Genomic DNA, 20,145 nt, shown 5'->3' on the forward strand with positions numbered 1-20,145 from the left:
AGTATCAAGTCTGCAGGCAGATTTAGATTGCTAAACAAGCAAAAGGAACATGATTGGCTCACTGTACAAAACATTCCCTTTCCTACAGGAAGACCTATAGTCAGGGAAATGGGATTACTAAAATGGCTTACCTTTGCAAGGTCTTCCTCTATAACATCATTTCGCATTTGAGCAGCATCCAACTGAGTATAGAATCGTGCACCAATCATTGGCATGATATCATTTACACTGCGAAGCCTGTTCTGGTCAGTCAGCAGATACCTGCCAAAATATCCCCACCCCCAAAAAAGCTCACTTAAACATGCTGAAAATGTCACAGAGAGCATTCTGTTATGATTTTAGAACTATCCTGATGTCTATTTAATGCACATTAAACTCACACATATATGTCCAATAAGTTACTGATACCTGGTTAGGAGAACTATATAGTTCAAACTCAAACACCCAGAACATACTCAAGAAAAGACAAGAAAACTGAAATTGTAATGCAACTGATTTTCCAATGAGGGAAGGGCATGAGATGTCTAGTTCCATCTCTTAGGCTGCAAGAGAAAGGCTGACTATATTCAAGAATAACCCAAAACAACATGCAGCCAAGAAAAATAAGCACTCAGCCCTTCGGTCAAAAAGGCAACGTGCCTGTATCTCAATGCCTTCTGAAACTCTAAGATAAGACTAGCATGTTGCTATGGGAGATAACATGTAATGAAGCCCAGTATTGAAGGTAACTTAAAATGCTTGTTTTCTTTAAGCTCCTAATTCTTATTGGGAGCTTTAAGAGCACTTAGAAAAGGCAGGATATTGATTTCATAAGATACAGAATAAAAATACATATCATAAAAACAAATACTAAATTACAGTGTTTAAAAATGCATTGACTATACAGACAACTCAATAACAGTAGTCTTACTTGCATCTAAAAGTATCATTTGACATTTTAATTGGTATGTTACAAAAAGAGTTAATTGTCTTTAAAAGATTTATTAAGCAAACTTACAAAATCAGATTCTTCAGATCAGAGGAATAGTTGATTGTCACCAGTTCCATTGCCTTCTGCAAATTCTCTCTCTGAATTCCTGACAAAGAATTGCAAGCCAAAGCCAACACAACTTTCCCCAGGGAGATCAGATCTGCTTGCTAATAGGGGAAACACACAGATAAAAGATTTTTAGTATAGATAAATACTACCTGTGGTACTAGATGTTGTTTAAAAACAGACAGTTCTTCAATAACCTTAGAAGAATGAGTAATAAATTTAAGTGCTATTCAAAGATATTCAATTATGATTCAAATGAGTTCAATGACTGTCCAAGTTACAGTAGTTATAGTCAATTTCTAGGCAACATAACTGTCTGAGTGCTCAATATTTACCTACTTTTATCTCAAGGACAGCATCAGAAAGAAATCTTGTATAATGATCAGAAGCTCTACAAAGAGTTTCTCCTACCACCCACCTGCTCACTCCTGATGAGTCAAGGAGTTGGTGGCAAATAGAGCAAGTCTTCTCAATATGAGATGCAGAAATTCCCATCAAGGATTATTTGTTAAAACAGGAACAGCATTTACTGGACTTGTATCTTTTCACACTGGCCATCCAATGTGAAACACACACTGGAATTCACGCTGGATTCCAGCAAATCATGTTTCTATTTTAACACAGAGCTCAAAGGTTTTAATCTCTGATGGCCACTACGAAAAGACACGAACTGCTTAAAACAACTAGACAGGAACAGGCCTGCATGGCTCACAAGTTGAGCAATATCTCATTTTATGAAGAACTACCTAGCATTACTAAACACTTTCCTTAAAAGTAGAATTGCTCTTAAAAGATTAATGCTGCATACATATTGCTTTGCCACAACAGAGAATCCTGCCAATTTTAATACTATCACCAGAAATAATTTTGAAAAGCTATACCAGATTTTAAAGCCCATCCCTAAAAACAGGAGTCTAGTTTGGTAGCAGACAATGATAGTCGTACCAAAAACTGCCTGATTCTTTCCATGGAAAGGCTTTCAGCTACACACAACTTGGCCAAACTTCAAACATCTGCAGCTTTCCATGCTGGATGCCCCCTTCAAACTGAACTTTGAGGTCAACTAGAAATACAAATTTACTATTTTCCTGAGATTTTTTCTCAGAAATGTTTTTGCAAAAAAAAAGTGAAAGCTACTAATTATTGAGAAAATCAGCTCTACAGCCTAGAGCAACACTTTGCTGTTTAGCAGAGAACCCAGTCATAAAAGGCATACACCCTCTGTCACTTCTATAAGAAAAGCCAAAAATTTGGCAGCACCACAATATTAAAAGTTCTGATTACTATTTGGCAGCTTCGGAGAAGTGCCATGATGGTGAATATGCCACAGCTCCTCACAGTTCTTCCACTCAGAGGGGTAACCTCTGGCTGCAGTAGCTGAGCCGTACTTTCTCTGCAGCCACACCTACCAGGTGTTGTGGGACAGCAAAGAAAACCTTTCCAAGTATCTCAATGTTCTGTTGTTTCTCTATCACTTTTAAAATGAATATACAACACTGCAGAATGATCACAGTTCCTTGGTAGATAATGAAGACAGAAAATGAGACTGAAATAAGGACAAAGTGGTAGAGAAAGAGATGGCCTGGCATTTGCCAGATTCAGTTTCCCAAGGAGCCAGGAATTCCTGAGTATCAGCATTCTTTTGTACTTAATAAAGAGATGAACCAGAGCAACAACTCCTTTTTGGTGGGACTGACTCACTTTCACTACCAAGTAGTCAACCCGAGTACCAAAGGACACTGCCACAGCACTAAACAGAGGAAACTTGCTGATGCGGTATCGCTGTAGTTGACATGTCACCTAGAACCTTTTCTCTAAAGGGCATAGAAGAAATATGTATTTGTATTATCCATCATTTTTCCTTTGTTTTCCAGAACCCCCCTACCTTATATTTAGTACTTTCCAATTTTTAGTAATTCCTGAGGATGTATCCTATATAAATCCTCTCTCAACACAACCCTGAGACACTGAAAATCTAAAACTTCACACAGGACCCTATGGAAATGTAGGCTTCCTTTACACAGGCATTTTCATAACACAGATTGTATTAGATTTTAAAAATGGTTGTGAAAGTCTCACATTAACATCAGTCAGGAAAGTCTAAATTCAAGCTTTTGGGTTTTCTGGAGCATTAGACTCAACCTTAATTTTTGTTTGTTTTGCAAATGACATCTAACAGAAGAACTGGCAGAGGACACAAGACATCAATACAGCTTCAAACATACACACACATCAAATTACAGTCAGTGGCTTGGATTCGTCCCACTAATTTGAGCAACTTAAAACTTCAAGTGATTCAGTTAAGACTCTAATAATTTAAGGTAATTCTGCAAGACAATTCAGATTCAGAATGAGCTGAATTCTCTCTGGAAATGCTTCAATGACAGCTGAACCCCTGAAAGAAAATGTTACTACAATGTCCCAAATCTGAAGTTTTTGAAATGCACAAATACAGACAGTAATTTTCCTGTGTGATAGGAGAGCCATAGAATATCTCAAGTTGGAAGTGATCAGGATTTATGAAAGTCAGATTCCTACTTTAGGAAGCACAAAACTACCATCCACTGACCAATTCCATCCATGCAGCCAGGGTACACAACTTCTCAGAAGCAGGGGACACCATCCTTTCACTGAGAAAGCAATTCACGTATGTCTATTAAGCCCTAACCTCCTCTCTAGAAACAACAGGTTCGGCTTTTCCTGCTTCTAGGAAGGCACATCGGCACTACTAGACTTCCTTGGAGCAGGGACATCAGATATAAATACTGTATTCCTGTAGTGCACAGTACAGATCAGCATTGGGTACAATCATTTCCCTGTTTATACTCCATAGCAGGCTTTGCACATTTCTACGGATCACACCGGTTCCTTTTGCCACAGACCTGCCAGAAGACTTTTGCTATGGTAACTATCAGCAGTGCCTATTAAGTCATACTAAGCTGTCTCAGGTTCAAGGAAAAGCTTTACGCCTACTTAAGTACATGCTGCCTTTTGTTCAAAAATGTACTTTGCATGCAACTAATGACCACTTAATTAGCAGTTCTCTTCATAGCTGTAACCTGCACCAGTCTGATTTTATCTCCTGAAAGCTTTACTAGGGAAAGATATTATCAACATCTAGTTCACTGACAGAAGTGTTAAATAGCATTAGACTGAAACCCAGCCCCTAGGAGATAAACTCTGAAACAGTCCTCTTTACTAATGTCTCCCTATTATCAAATGAATTTCAATATGTGATTGGGCAATCTCAAACTTTATTGAACAGGTACCCTTTCCCTTCTCCATATCTTTTTTTAATATCAAGAGTATGTGCTACCATGCCAAAGACACTGGAGATCTAAGCATTATATACACACTAAGCTTTTCAGACAGACATGTACACTAATCAGAAGTTATTTTTGACAAGATCCATTTTCCATGAACTCTGAAACAAACATTATTTTTGTGTTTATCATTTTTCACTGCTTTACTTGACTTTTTGGAATTGCCCTTAGAAGTCCCTCCATGTTCCTAACTTGCTTTACTGTCTGTTGTTTTAAAAGCCAATACTAATACTTCAGATGCCTCTTTGGCTAGTTTGTTTAGATTTGTGGATATGCATATGAAAGTTATTTTGCTAAATTAAAAATATTTACTTCCAGCAAAGGCAATCTTACAGCCCTTCTTAAATCAATAAAACATACGTCTTAATTTCATATGGAGAAGACTCATTCTAAAACCAGAAACATTTATTAAACCTTTTTACTGTTTCCTGCATCACCATTTACAGTTTTCCCATCTGTATTTTGTAACTGACTGACAGGAGACCGAAGGATTGGGAGGCAGGAAGTGATGTGATGGAACTCGTATAGGTTTATCACCTTGTTTTTAAATGCATGTGGGCATTCACATTTAATTTACTACTACTTAGTTTCCCTTATTGTTGCCTTCATTTAACTCTTAAATGACAATTGAAATGAATGTGTTTAACACAAATTGTAAAGAGCAATTGCATTCCTTTTACATAGCTGTTCTGGCCAAACTCTTTCCTATCTATACTAACAATGGGAAATAGCCAGAAAGTGACAAATACTAACAAAAACATCTTCCTCTGCTGAAGACAGAAACAAGGAAATGCATATTAGCTGGGCAGTAAACCAAGAGATAACCTACATTTTTAACAGTCACAGGAGTCCCAGAGGAATTCAGGAACTGGGTCATGGATCGAGAGGAAAAAGGACAAGCAGCAGCTGTTATTTTGTAATTTTATCTGGCTAGGGCAAACAAAGGTAAATGATGATAAATGACCCCTGAATTTCAAGGAATAAATTCAGTCCAGAATCTCTAAAGGAACAAAATAGATAGTGAAAGCCTAGCCCTTCTAGAGGAAGTGACAAAAACAGAAAGCAGTGTTGTATTTGTCTAAACTCCAGTTCACATCTTCTACAAGACTACCTCTTTTGTGCTTTAGCAGTGTTACCTGAATAATTTGGATATTAACAATGTATAAAACATGCAAAAACATCCCCCCTAAACAAAACTAGGCATTACCAAGCAAGTTAGTTGCCAAGTGTTGGGCTGCTATGGTGGCAAATGCTTTTCACATATTCGTTTACCTGCGAGTATTTTTAGATTTGTAACTCCAAGTACATTAAACATTTTGCTTTAAAATTACTTGAATGTCTTAATATCTCAGGAGGATCTCTTTCGCAGCTGCAATTAAAATAAATTTGAAGAAGTATTTAGATTTTAAAAAAACAACCAACCTCATTACATTTTTAGGCACAGAATCCCTCACTTGCATGTATTTCTAGCTTCTCTGCTGTTTTCCACTAAATGATTACCAAAAGTCCATTGATATGTAGCTGGGGCAGGGAGAAAAATCCATTGAGATACTACTCAGAGTACACTGAAAACCACTTTACTGTATCATTGAAAAGAACAACCCCAAATTTACTATGTTCTAGGACATGGTCTCCAATAAACTAGTTTTTGCCTGGCCAAAGTTGAAACATTTAATTTATCACCGAGACTCTGAATGTGCAGTTCTCACAGTGAATAAGCTCAATTAATGAAAATTAATTAAATCCAACTCCCTACTGTAGCCTTTTGCTCCCACTATGGACAGGGTATGTGATGACTGCTGAAGCTAGGGGAAGAGGCAGTTCCGTACAGAGTGATGCTCCAGATGCCTGTGATAGTTTTTGGTAAGTCTGAAGAGATTCTTAATTCAGGCATTATACAGAATCTGCACTTCAGAGAATGCCAGGAGAGCACAGAAAAGCTAGGAGCCTAAAATAAAGATATTCTAGAATCTTTTAGGAGTGAGGAGAAGGCTTTAAGTGCAATTATTTAAAAGATTTTGTACTCCTCTGAATAGGTTTTCAGCAAAAACTGGTACTGAACCATCATTTTTTGATCTCTAACACTGTATGTAAGAATTTCTGAAGGAGAAGAAAGAAAACAACTTATTTCCAACTGCTTCTGTCTTTAGTTTGATAAATACCAATAGTTCAACCTGTTTGGTGTGTTTGACAAAACTTTGTAAGCAGAAGCTAGCAAAATGAGCATTCACATTTCTAAACTACAAGCAAGTCTGATTAATATCTGCCAGAATCAAGATCAAATCAGGAATGAAAAAACAGTCATTTAGAGAGACACACTGGACTACAGTTCAAGTAAAATACTTGTCTTCCAAAAAGAATCACACTAGTTTTCAGCAGCTCCCCTACCAAATAACCAGTCTATGATGCTGTTGTCTTACCTGAAACTGAGCCATTAATGCCAGTGGATTATTTTGACTGTTGTCAAATGTCAAAACGTCGAAGACTCCAACACAATTAACTCGTAACCTTTAGGGGAAAAGGAGAGAAAAGGAAGAAGTGTTGTTGAATTTTTGTGGTTACTAATTTTTTTCATTGAATGCTTTGATATGACAAAGAAGTCATCAGTATTCAGCAAATTACTATGAAGCAGAAAATACTGTCTGATGAAATGCAACAGACAGTCTTGAGTACACAAATGTATCAAGGGATTTCTAATTTATTTGCAGTGGATCTGTACAATACTTTGAAGATAATGCATAAATCTCCCCAAAACATGTTCTACAATAACTTTCTTAAAAGCACAACTTTTAGCACGTTGTCTCATGACAGTTAAAAAAAACAGAACATCCTAGTGAGACTGCTATTTCTGTAACAGGTGCACAGTCAGCAGCTACCATGAATACAGACCACAGTGAGAATGGATGCTTTCATCACCTTGTTTTGCCTGTTACAAGAATCTTTGTTGGATCCATAACTCGACACGCCAGTCCCGCTGTATGAATGGTTCGTAATGCAGAGCTGAGCTGCACAATATATGCCCATATCAAAGACTCCGGAAGCAATCCAGCATGCTGCCGTGGTAGAGGTCCATCATGCTGACCTAAGAAGAAAACAGCGTAAGCATCAATAGAAGGCTCCTGCACAACATCTAAATTAAAACATTTTGAATTATACTATTAACTTTCATTTTTCTTTCATCAAAGTCATAGAAGTCAAAGACATCTGTTGCGCTTTCCTGGTTGGTTTGGGATGAATTTGCTGGGATTTCTTTGGATTTTTTGGTTTAGTTTGAGATCTTTTTGGAAGGACACTGCATTTTCAAATGCTGGCAATTCATTATTTTCACTCTCAAATTCAGGAAAGCCAAGTTGATTTTTGAAGTTTAAGATAAATGAACTAAGAGAGCACTAGTTAGAAACTGCTGAAAGTAGGAGATACAGCAAAATATGCAGGAGTAAAAATATCAGTATTTTGAAACAATGAGCATGTACCACAACAGCTGCAACATGTCTCATTGTATCTCCTTTACTGTAGAGAGACTTACAAATTAAAAATGTTCTCTGTCCTTTGCTAAGGGAAAAAAAAACAAACCAAACAATCACAAGCTACTTTCAGATTACATGGGCAAATCAAGACTGGAAGATCTAGTGGCTAAACATCACTGACCACAACTTGATGTAGTTCCTTGCAGTCAGCCAACTCCCTAACAAGTCATTACTACATGGCCCTGTGTTCAATGGGCCATATCCATGTAATGCATCGCATCCCCTTGTAAATGGATTTGCAGTCCTCCTTTCAAAAGTAGAACTAATTCTTCACAAACACACACTCAAATTCTATATTGCGAACAGTTTCTAATACACAGTCTTAAACTGCACCAGGGGAGGTTTAGGCTGGATGTTAGGAAGAAATTCTTCACAGAAAGAGTGATTAGCCATTAGAATGGGCTGCCCAGGGAGGTGGTAGAGTCACCATCCCTGGAGGTGTTTAGGAAGAGACTGGATGGGGTGCTTGGTGCCATGGTTTAGTTGATTAGATAGTGTTGGATGTTAGGCTGGACTCTCTCTCAAAGGTCTCTTCCAACCTGGTTAAATACTATTCTATTCTACTGAGCCAGAGATGAAAAAAAAAATAAAAATAAAGCTATAGATAAATGTTACTTTTAGTAAGAAAATATATCCAGAGTAAGACACTATCATGTAGAAAACATGATGCCAGTAATATCATCAGTATTCAGTAAAATCCTGTAAGCATCCAATTGAATCGTAAGCTGACTGAACTCCTCTCCTCCAAACATTGTTTTGAGTTTTTCAGTGGCTTTTTCCTCTCTCTCTACAGAAATTTATCAAAATCTGTGCATTAACTGCTAATAAATTTGCATGCGTGTGCATGCTTGGATGTGTATGCACAAACACAGAAATATACGTGAGGGAAAAATAAAGACGAAGGATATAACTGAAGAATTTTTACTCAAAAAATTTACTGATTTGGAGGTTATGAGCTGGGAATGTTCTCAGCTGTAATTTCCAAGCTTTTTGGTTTTTTTGTTTTGGTTGGGTTTTGGTTTTTTTTAAGCCTTAGTCAATTTTTCAGGCTTAAGGTGCTTTGGTTTAGATTATAAAGATCAGGACACTAACTCCTTTGAATAGCAATAAGCCTGGTATGTCTACTGATGGCTGAATATAATGAAATGTTCTTTGTGTTTTTCTGGCCCCCTGATGAATCATTATGCAAATTACTTCCCACAAATCAGCATACCACAAGTCTCATGTAGCAAACTTTTTCCCCCTCATGATTCTCTCTTCAGCCTAATAAAAATTATGTTATAAAATTAAGGAGATATAATCTCTTATTAGTCAAGGCTCTTTCTCTAGTTACTTCTTGCTATAGAATATATTTTATAATTGATAAACAGCAATGTGCATGATATATTAGACAGGAATGTGTATGGACACTCTAAGAGAAAAGTTACATCTGTATGACATACATATGGTCAGAACAGAACTGCTGCTAAAGCATCCCAAAAGTGAGAAAAGCCAAAATTTGGGAGTTACTTTCCTGTACACAGCTAAAAAACCACACTTGCCCTTTGATTTCCAGATAAAAGCAATGTAACCAAGAGAATATTCAACATATGTTGTAAAGCTGAAAGATCAGAATTCAACACAGCTTCTCCTCCTCTATCACAAAATCTCAATCAAGCACAACATTTTACTACTGGAAAGACTTGCTTGAGGCTACCACTTAATCTAGGCTGTTGCTTCAGACTGGCTGCACCCCATGTTCCCATACACTAAAGCTACAAGCTGAAACACCAGAAGAATCAGTTTTTAAATGCCCTCTTATGTATCTATCTATTCAAAACAAGGAAGATTAAAAGCAGTTCAATAGGATGCAAACACCAACTACAAAATCTGTCCCATGCGGCCCATCAGGCCTGCCACAGATGGCATTTGATCAGCGCTCCAACAATGAGACCCAAAAGCTTGCCCTTCAGCTAAAACAATACAGGTGAAAGCTTTCCAAGCAGTGCTGAACACAGTGGAAAGCATAAAAATTATCAGCCCCTTTATTTATATGTTGTTCTGTGATATAATGTTCTCAATCAAATCAGAAGTGTGCCCTCCACACTGGGGTGGTGTGCACACGTTGTTGTAGCTGTTTGTTGAAAGAATGCCTTAAGTTGAATACCTCAGAGTAAGGAAAAAGCCAGAGACAGTCCGGGGGTGGGAAGGAGGAGCTGGGACCACTGGCAGTACAACCTGTTTCATCATCAGGAATGCTGTCAGAAAGCATGCTCAACAAGAAGCAGTGCTCATCAGACAGTTATAAAAAGAGTATTAGAAGCCAAATGAAAGATTAAGCTGCTCTTTAAATTGAACCTCTCAGTCTTTTACCCTGAGAACTGTGAATTGTTCAATGTTTGCTTGGTGTTCCACAGTTTAAAGTTTTAACTCCTTCTCCAGAGACACCTGGACTTTGGTTTTATATTCCCCACTTTTCAACACACACAAAGGTTCTGAACTATCAGTAGCAGCACTACCTTTTCTACAAAAATCTGAAGATACTGGCAACATGAACTTACTTTGAAAAAGTCACAGCTTTGAGCAAAAGTATTTTAGGGTAATTATTAGTCATGTACTTTGTCCTCAGCATCAGGTCGACTTCCAATATTGGTATATTCTTTCTCCTCACCACAGCCTAACTACACAATTAACTTCTTTTTCAGTGGAAGGGGTACTTCATGAAAAAATGTTTAGAAACTGGGGATGCAAAATTCCAAGTCAGTAGTGAAGTTCATTTTTGTGCATTCCATACTGCTATTAGGAAAACAAGGTCCAGGAGACTTGCTTATCCTCAATATAAAGTATTTGTTTGCTGAAAAGCAGAATCCGTAGTGCTGAAAACTACTATTAATAAGTATGTTCACCAACATTTAATTACTCAGAGCCTTTTCAATAAACAGACTAAAGGACATATCAAAGGCATGCTTATCTCTGTCAACCACAAAAACTCACCAGGACAAAGGGGAAAAAAAAAAAAATCTTACTGGTAGCAGTGGATAGTTATTTGTCAACTCACCAGGATTTTTTAGATGACAGTTTTAATGTAAACACATTCAGAATGTGGTTTTGCATGAAATTACTGGACTGCTAAGAACAAGATTTCAGTAGTTTTGGGTTAACTTGCTAGTTTATAGAGAACAATTTCTCTAGAGATAAATGCACTAGCAGGCTAAAATCTGCAGTTATGAAATACCAGAAAAGTGGAAGAAAACCACAAATTCCAGAACAGACTTTACATTGCCATTAAAGAAGTGTATTGAAGAAACACGAAGGAGAACTGAACAAAAGGAACTTCTATAATAAATGTGCTCTGAGTAAGAATTAAGTCGGCCTCTTGATTCTAAAACTTGTGCGAATTCAGTAAAATAGAACACTGGATTCTCACACTGTAGCACTTCAAGAGGCTATTTCATTGCATAAAAGAACACAAGCAATACATTTTGTAACATTCAGAAGTAACAGAAGTCTGTAAATAACACAGCAAAAAGAAAAACTCAAGACTGACCACACTGACACCAGTGACATGCAAGACAGCTATGTAAAACATAATCCTCATCTTTTAACTGTCAAAGTCGCATCTTGCCAACTGGAGTGTTCAACATAAATAAGGTTGCATACCTGAAATCAAATTCTCTGAGTTCACTGATCAGGTTCACAGTGTTGTGCCTCCTAAAATCTTTAAAAGCAACTGTACTAATCTGGGCCTCATGCTGCAGAGTACCCAACTTCCATCCATTCCCCTGCTTCTCTTGGGAGTCTCCTCTAGGCAGGCAGACGGCCAAGAAACTCTGTGAGGGGATGGAGAAAGGATCCGTGAAGGCAGGTAATTCTCAGAAATCAAGTTATAGGTATGCAATCTTATTTTTCGTTCTTAAATTGCTCCTCCTACTGAGGACTAGACTAAGAAAGCAGCAGTTACCAAAAAATAGAAAGGCCAAGAAATATGTGCAGAAAGATTTGGCAAAATTTGGGAATTTCAGGTGACTCCTTTCCTAATTTATCCATTAAAAAGACTAGAAGTGCAGACAATGAGAAGTGCCACAGGCAGGAGAATTTTTTTCCTTCTATATCTCTGTACATTCTGGCACAACAGTTATTTTAGTGAAGTAACACTCTGGATTGGCTAAACAGCAATTGATGTCGTATTTCCAATTTCAGAAACCATCCTTGCCCACAGAAGGAAGTTGTAGTAGGTCAAACAAACGATCCAGATAGCCCACTAGCCTGTTACAAAGGTGCATACACTAAAATCAGAACAGTTGTTTGTAACGGATCCCTGAGCATATGAATGTAAACTAATACATGTTCTAGTAGACTCTAACAATTTGCAGTTCTGAGAATGCCTCAGTGTTTTTGCAGTTGACAGTCCTGACATCTCTCTCCTTCATGAGCAAGCCCACTTTCCCCTTGAAGCCTTCCACAATAATATCTGACGATGTTCTGTGGCTTAACTACTTTTACACAAGTGTTGAATTTGCTACCTGGCTAGCTTCATTTAGTTTGCTATTTCTTCCAGCCTAAAATTATTATTGTTGCATAGTAATTTTTTAATCCCTGATGATTTTTCAGACACCTACCACATTCCAGTCATTTTTAACCTCATCATGATCCTGTTCATCTTTGACCATGAAAAGCACTATTCCACTTTGCAGTTCTTCACACAGAAGCTGTTCCACACCTCTGATCATCCCTGTCATCTCTCCTCAACTTCTTTGCTGCTCTTCTACATCTTTCAAAGTGTGTAAGTAGGACCCCAACTACATACTGTGTATATGATGCACCCACATCTCAAATAAGTCTGTTTCATTGGTTATTTTTTTTCTTCATAATCTGGAGTAACCCATTTCATATTTACTGGCATTCAGCAAGAGGACAATGTTTTCTTTAACGTACTTAACTATAGCACCAGATCTGTTATTGAGTGCTAAGAGCCACAGAGGCCATCATTTTACTTTTAAAGCTGTAGTAATGCTTTCCTCCACCACTTTGGTTTACTTTGCATCACCTGGTAGATTACAGTAGAATAGGCTCCCCAGCAAGACGGTTGAATCTCCATCCCTGGAGGTGCTTAAAAGATGCATAGATATGGTGCTAAGGGACATGATTTAGCACCAGACATGGTAGAGTTAGACAATGGTTGGACTCAATCCTAAAGGTCTTTTCCAACCAAAACCATTCTAGGATTCTATTATTACCAAGAGTCCCCAGTCTTGTAAGGATCCTTCTGCAATCCAGCACAATTAGTCTTTGTTTTTAACACTCCAAATAATTTGGAATTATCAGCAAACTCCGATAGAGCATCATTTATCTTCAGTATAAACAAGTAAATGTGTTAAGAAACAATTCCCAGCACATATTCTTATGAGACCCCCATGAGTGATATCCCTGTGAAAATCCACTGCTCACTCTGGTTCTTCTAAACAGTTGTTAACCTGAGGACTCTCTTTTATCTCATGATCACTTAGTTCCTTTTAGAGACTCTGACAGACTTCAATGAAACCCCAAGATCTTATTTACTGGATCTTCCTTCAAAAGGACTTTCATAGATCAACAAGACACGACTGCTCTTTATTAGGAGCAAAGCTTAATTCTTTCTCAGTATGGCAAAAGAGTGTGTCCCCAAGAATTTTATTGCATCTTCTAGTATTTTACCTAGAACAAACATCATTCTTTTATAATATTCCAGAAAAGTATAAAAACATAACAAGGACTGATTTACATGGAAACTGAAAACAATGAGTGGGGAGACACTCATAAGCTTAGCCCTGCTGCACATAATAGTCATTAACCTGACAGAAGGCATTTCAGATTTATCTTACCAAATTAGTTTCACATAAGGAATAGTGGGTTTGAAATTACATTCTTTGACTTGCCGAAGACTACATGAACCAAAGCAGGGTTTCCTTTGTCTGAGATATTACCACCAAAACCAGTGATGGAACTCAAGTTCCAACCTCACTTACACCAGCTAGCTCAGTGCAAAGCCAGTGAGAATTAATATGAGGGATCTACCAGCCTTTGAATTGCATTCACATACAACCAATCCATTATTCTCTGATCTACCAGACAGACAAGTTTTCCATGTCAACCTAACAGCTGAGGGCAGCTGAGCAGTAAATATCAAATGTTTGGAAACATCTCCATTACCTGTCAGGTGTCACCCAATGATAGACCTGCAATTATGACCCCAGAGTTCTTGGCTCCCAAACATGATCAAACTCATTTCTCTGTCCAAAAACTGTAATTCCCTTGCACACTGACATCAGTTTTGTAAATTAGTCAAAAGTGACCAGAAGAGTAAATTGTTCAGTTAGACTTTTACCTTAACTTTAACTAGTTACAATTTTCTGTCATTTAAAAACAAAATCACAAACAAAAGACCCCTCGTCTTTCTGAAATTCATGAATCTAAGTAGTTTTCTGATCTCAATCAGCTTATGATAGGACAGAACTGATAAGCTGAAACAAACAAAAAAAAAGAGCTGTTGAATGATTATTTTTGACCAGCTATTTACTGCTTAAATAGTACAAATAGTTTACAGAAGCACTGCATTATAATGTGTTTTTCTTACCCCATTTTCGTTTTGTGAAATAAGCATCAGCACTAGGGTCATTGAAGTGTCTGCTCATCATAGTCTCACCTCCAGCATGAAAATCATATGCGAACACAAGAGCTTAAAAATAGAAACATGTGACAATTACTAACTCAAGCATATTTAGGGGAAAAAAAAAAAAAAAGAAATCTCAGCACATTAGTTGGGAAAAAAAAACAACCAACACAAAAAGCTTACAATGTTCTCCAAATGCTTTCGTGGTAAACACTTCACGCAAAGTGACTATATTCGAGTGCTGAATTTTTTTCCACATGTCGACCAGTACCATGCACTTTGTGTTAACAAGACGAAAACCTAGAAAAGCAGAAATGTGTTTAAAAGTCACTGTTTGGGGGATCATTTTTTAACATTCCTTCTGAAACTACTGAAAAGTAACTAAATATTAAACTGTGACTGCCATGCTTAGGAATGAGAGTTCTACTGAGGCACCTCAATTTTTCTCACCATGTATCCTCCGAAGGCAATAGGGCAGATCATCTTTACTATTTACAGCTTTATAGCATGATGTAATGTACCCAAAGTTGCTTGTTTTCTGTATCCTATTGGGTGGTGGCAGTGGTTCCAAAGGAAAGAGACTGTGGTAGCTGTCCACTTCCGCAGGAACTGCTGAAATCAGTTTATACCAAGAAACATATTAGGTGTCAGTTGACTTGGAGAAAGTTGTTACAGTAGAAGATTTAAATTACTGTCATTAATACATCAATTCTTTGCACCATCTTTTAGGTGAATGTAAAGTTAAAAATCACTGGTTTTCTTTAATACCATTATACAGATTCCTGATAGCAAAAATAACTGTCTTTGGAAAAATGTTTGTACCAAATAAAAGTCAACATAATAGATGCACAGTCCCATCTACCTTTTTCTTGTTTGCCTTAAAAATTCACCCTTCTGAATGACCTTTTTTTGGTGTTTTGTTTCCTGCACAGATTCATAAATAAGCACCCATTTCCATACAGGCTTCATACCACTGTAAAAAACCCTGTTTTCATCACAAAAAAAAGGCAAATCTGAGTCTTGCATGTTTTAACATGCTGGTTTAGAAAACAGAGTGAGGCACTGAAGGTTTAGAAATCAGACTAAGAGATTACCCTTTCAAGAAGAAATGGACTTATGCTTCATCTAGATTAGTAAACTAGATTGCATTTTCATCATATTAAACACATTTGAGAAGGATACTGCAACCAAAAAAAGAGGCAAAGTTTAAATCCAATTGAACAGTCAACTGTATATTCTTCAAAAGCCAAATGACAATGAATGATACATGCTTCTCTCACCTGACAACTTACACAAAGCTTCATATACCAGTCAATTCACTTTAAAACCAAACTTATTTGCCAGTTTCTATATATCTTTTGAAAACATATGCATCCTTTAAATTAATATCTAACATATACAAACTGATACAATACTGTTCTTGATGAGGCTTTATTGCCTTAATAATTTCTCCTTTCTCAATTTTAACTATTCCCATCCATTAAGATGGGAAGAAAATTACAGAAGAGAGTAAAATCAAGAAAAAATGTTGTATTTCTGAACTAATTTGTATCTAGTTATCCACAGCCAAGGCTGATCATTAAAGGCTTCACAGACAATTGAAAACAGGTATTTTTTGCAAGATGTCAATACTGTTGAACATGCACGGTTGCAGAACAGTATGATGACAGTTTACTTTGTAAGAAACACTTACCAGGAACATCAGCCTGATCAATCTGGGCCATAGTTATTAAGTGTCTGTTGATCAGTTCCTGAAGAATAAATGAAATCCGGTTTTGAACACAATTCAGCTCATCTTTTTTGGTACGTTAACAGCACATTGTCTTTGAAGTATCAGTTACTCGTTACAGGGAGCTGACAAAAGTGACTGGGATGGGGCAGGGTGAGGAGAAAACCATGAGCTTGAAAACATTAATGACAAAATACATAAATTCTTGGAAGGAAGCAAGTGCAGCAAACATATTAGCTAGACTTAGCACTGATAGAGACATCTACTGCACTAAAGCTGAAATAAGTCACAGACAGCTCTCCGAGAGGGGCTCTAATACATGCATATACTTTCAGTGAAAGATTTAAAAACTGGATAGGATTATGGCTTAAAGGCATGCTACACAAATGAACTCATGCACACCAAAGCAAGATGTAAGAAGTAAGAATACATAGCTGAACAGTAAATCATGACATGTAGATTAGATTGCAGTCACACATGTTGAAACCCACCCACACTGTCTCTTGTACTTGATCCACTACAGTACTTAATTTTCTGAATTCTCCGCAGGGAAGAGGGGCTGCACAGATTTTGAACAGATAATTCTCTTCTACTATTTGCAGTTTTCTAGTTTTTGCCAAGATATGTGATTTTCCTTTAAATTCTCTATAATTTTTACCTGTCTGAGCTCATCTGCCATGAAGAAGGAAGGTGCATTTGCTTTTGGCTGCATATAAGCAACATGAGGTGCAGCTGGATGGTAAATGTGGTAGTTTGGAAATACCTGGGGGGGGGGAAACAAAACAAAAAAACCAAACCAACAAGAACAACAAAATTTAAGTTTAGTATCATTAAGAATAGGCAAAACAGTTTTGTCATCCTTTTAGTCTGAACTTCTGAACTATGAAGTCTTTACAGACAGTACATATTACAAATATACTGTCAGATACAGCGAAGTGGTATTCAGTAACAATGACTTCAAGGGGGTTTGTGTATCTATGTACATAGGTTATATTAACATTTTTGTAACTGTCTTTTCCCCTTTACTGTAAGTGTATTATTTAACCCACTAGAAAAAAAAGAAACAATCCCCCCCCAAAACCTCCAAACACACAAAAAACCCCAAAACACAACCCACAATCTGCATTTTTTATGTTCTCCTATTATTTATGTATCCACTGACATATACATAAAATGCTGTCTTTCAATAGCTATATTAAAAAAACATTAATTAAATCCCAACCCAAACCTCTACACAGCAGTAAAAAGAAAAACAAAACACAAAAAAATTCTCTGGTCCTTAAATTTCAGTGATTTTGGAGAACAATTAAAAGGCCAAATCTTCTTACAGAATAAAGGTTTCAGAGTGTTAAGAATAATCTCCGTAGCAGCAATTAGTTCAGTGTTTGGAAACTCCATACATTTCTGTATTGAAGGCAAACATACCATTCCTGTGACAGGTGCTGGAGTTGTATCAGTGTAGAAATATGTTGTTCCACCCACTGTTTCCTTCTGGATCACCTGGCCAGTAGATGGAGGCTGAGACACAGCATTAGCAACAGAAGCAGAGGCACTAGTAGGCACCATATAGTTTGCTGGGTTAGGAGTATGACTTCTTCTTCGAGGAGCAGGAGATGTATGAGGAGTTATTTTGGGGGAATGAAGAGGAGAAGATCCTGCTGACAGTGACATTCCTTAAAGATAGACAAGAAGATTCTTGATCAAATTTTTGTAATACATAAATTAATTACAACAGCAATTTGGAAAAAAACAGCCTTTGCTACCAATACTGTACTGAGCAGGTGAGACTTAAGGATTGCTGCATCTATAGGAAGACTCAAGAGGTAAAATATTAAGAGCAAGACTGAATAGATACATTTTCCCAGAAATCTTTGCTTAGTTCAGAAAGGACTTGGAAACTTCTGATCTACACAGAAAACTGGAATGAAAAGGAAGATGAAAATTAATGCTGTGTCTTGAAGAGAGTTTATTAAACTGCAAAAAGACAAAATATTAATGACTATATAAGCAGATGTTTATATAAGTTACATGAGCAGCAAATAGAGTTTGCCAAGTTATGACTTCACCTAATTATGTGTGTGTATCTTACTAGAAGCAACTGCACAGCTATGAACAAGTAGAGTTAAGCCTCCAGTGACTGCAGCACTAAGTGAAACAAAATGCTACTTTTAATAATTTCAGGGGATAAATTACCTATTTTCCCATAATTATTACATTTTAAAACCACCCTCCAAAAGATCTATTTGATTTTGAAAGACAGGTAACCTCCCTGGTTATAAAGCCTGTTAGGCATTCATGCTGAGATTTTCAAATTTTAAATTGTTTCATTGATGTTCAACCTCAACATTAGACAGGCAACTCAACTGAAACTCCAGAAGCTCAGCTTCTCAAAGTCCATCAGTGGGAAAAAACAAGGATATACACTTTTTAGTTACCAAAAACTTGTTCAGGTAATTCAAGAGTCATTGTACACAGTTCCTAGTTATTCTCACTTCTAAAAGTTTAGAATGCCAAGGCAACTTTCCACATTAAGGAGGATTCTCCTTCAGAAAAGTCCTAGTGTTACTAGTAGAACAATGTAGCTATCTAGACATTCAGATTAATACAAAGGAGGGCATCTATAAAGCTTACTGATGCTCAGTTCAGAGTGGGATGTACTTTCTCTTCTTTAACAGAACTGTGTAAGTTACATTAAATTACTTTTTTAAAGGATGTAAGAAACACAAACTAGCTTCATTATTTCAATCAAGAGCTATTGTGCACAGAATTCTCAACATGCATCATCAGTAATGTGTAGGAGTGTTTTGACACTCATGTCTTGTCTCCACAGTAGTCACATACCTCCTACATTTACTTTTTTTTTTTTTAAACAAACCACAAAAGCAAGTAATTTTAGCAATGGCAGTTTAATCAGTAGTTGGGTAAAATTATTTTGAAGCTTTGTTATCCTAATGATATTAACAGAGTATTTGTAACCTGTTGTTTAACTCCAATGATTTACTTTATGACATCTCAAGAACTATGTGTATTAATTCAGCAGTTTTTCTTTTTTCCTTGGAAAGTGAATAGTTCCAACAAAACAGACAAGATCTTTTAATGTAAGTCTGTGACCGTTTTAGGCTGTGCCTTTAAGAAAGGGACAGTTACTGGAACACTCTGGCTGAATGTTTTGGTATCAAAATGAAAACAAAGATAGGTCTAAAAGAATTTCATTGGTAGAATGCAACTTTAAATTTTTAGCTTTAGTTCAGTTTGAATCTCAGGCAGTTCAGTCTGTCTTTTCAGTCTGTTTCAGTCTCTCTGAGCAACAGCTGTGCTCTGTCAGGTGCTGACCTTCAACTAACAGATAAGAAACTAATTCACAAAGTCATAGGAAAACCATATGCCTTTCTCTTTAATTGTGTCTCTTCAATCACTTATTTTTATGAAAATATAAATATAACAATATGAAAATTATACAAAGTCTAGACTTTTCTTGGGCAGAACTTTTAGATAAATGTTGAGGAATAATTGCTTGCTGATTAGTGTACTGACTTCATTAAATGTGAACAGGCATTTCTGAATATTTAATTGTTAAAGTGCTTCTGAACAGTAACATAAGTAGTGTCCTAAAAAACTGTTTACAAACCAACTGTATGACCACAAAACATTATGCACTGTAATATAACTGGTTTATGCTGCAAAAGAAAGTTAAGTTTCCATCATGGTAGAACTTGCTGCAAGTTGAAACACTTAAATATTTCAGCAGCTACTCCACAGATGGTTACGTTTTCAACGAAAGATGCATTCTTAATCTACTGTAGGAAGTGAGCAATTTCAAAGGAAACAGCATATTACTATTAAAATTTGAAGGATGGCTAACTAAAAATGGCCATAAAACTCAAGCAGCTCTACAATTTGTC

General features: G+C 36.8%; 1 protein-coding gene across 1 annotated transcript in view; it reads right to left on the reverse strand.

Annotated features, from left to right (window-relative positions):
• PAN3 (poly(A) specific ribonuclease subunit PAN3) overlaps positions 1-20,145 on the reverse strand; it is a 69,754-nt gene that overhangs the window by 945 nt on the left and 48,664 nt on the right. Inside the window, exons 8-17 of the mRNA XM_054164514.1 lie at positions 17,669-17,916; positions 16,902-17,006; positions 16,208-16,265; positions 14,965-15,126; positions 14,698-14,814; positions 14,479-14,580; positions 7,276-7,441; positions 6,780-6,867; positions 998-1,137; positions 132-261 (exon numbers count right to left, since the gene is read on the reverse strand). Coding sequence (XP_054020489.1) covers positions 132-261; positions 998-1,137; positions 6,780-6,867; positions 7,276-7,441; positions 14,479-14,580; positions 14,698-14,814; positions 14,965-15,126; positions 16,208-16,265; positions 16,902-17,006; positions 17,669-17,916 — 1,316 coding nt within the window. The remainder of the gene's footprint in view (positions 1-131; positions 262-997; positions 1,138-6,779; positions 6,868-7,275; positions 7,442-14,478; positions 14,581-14,697; positions 14,815-14,964; positions 15,127-16,207; positions 16,266-16,901; positions 17,007-17,668; positions 17,917-20,145) is intronic.

The sequence above is a fragment of the Dryobates pubescens genome, chromosome 10 (assembly GCF_014839835.1).
Source record: "Dryobates pubescens isolate bDryPub1 chromosome 10, bDryPub1.pri, whole genome shotgun sequence".
NCBI classification, from domain to species: Eukaryota; Metazoa; Chordata; class Aves; order Piciformes; family Picidae; genus Dryobates; species Dryobates pubescens.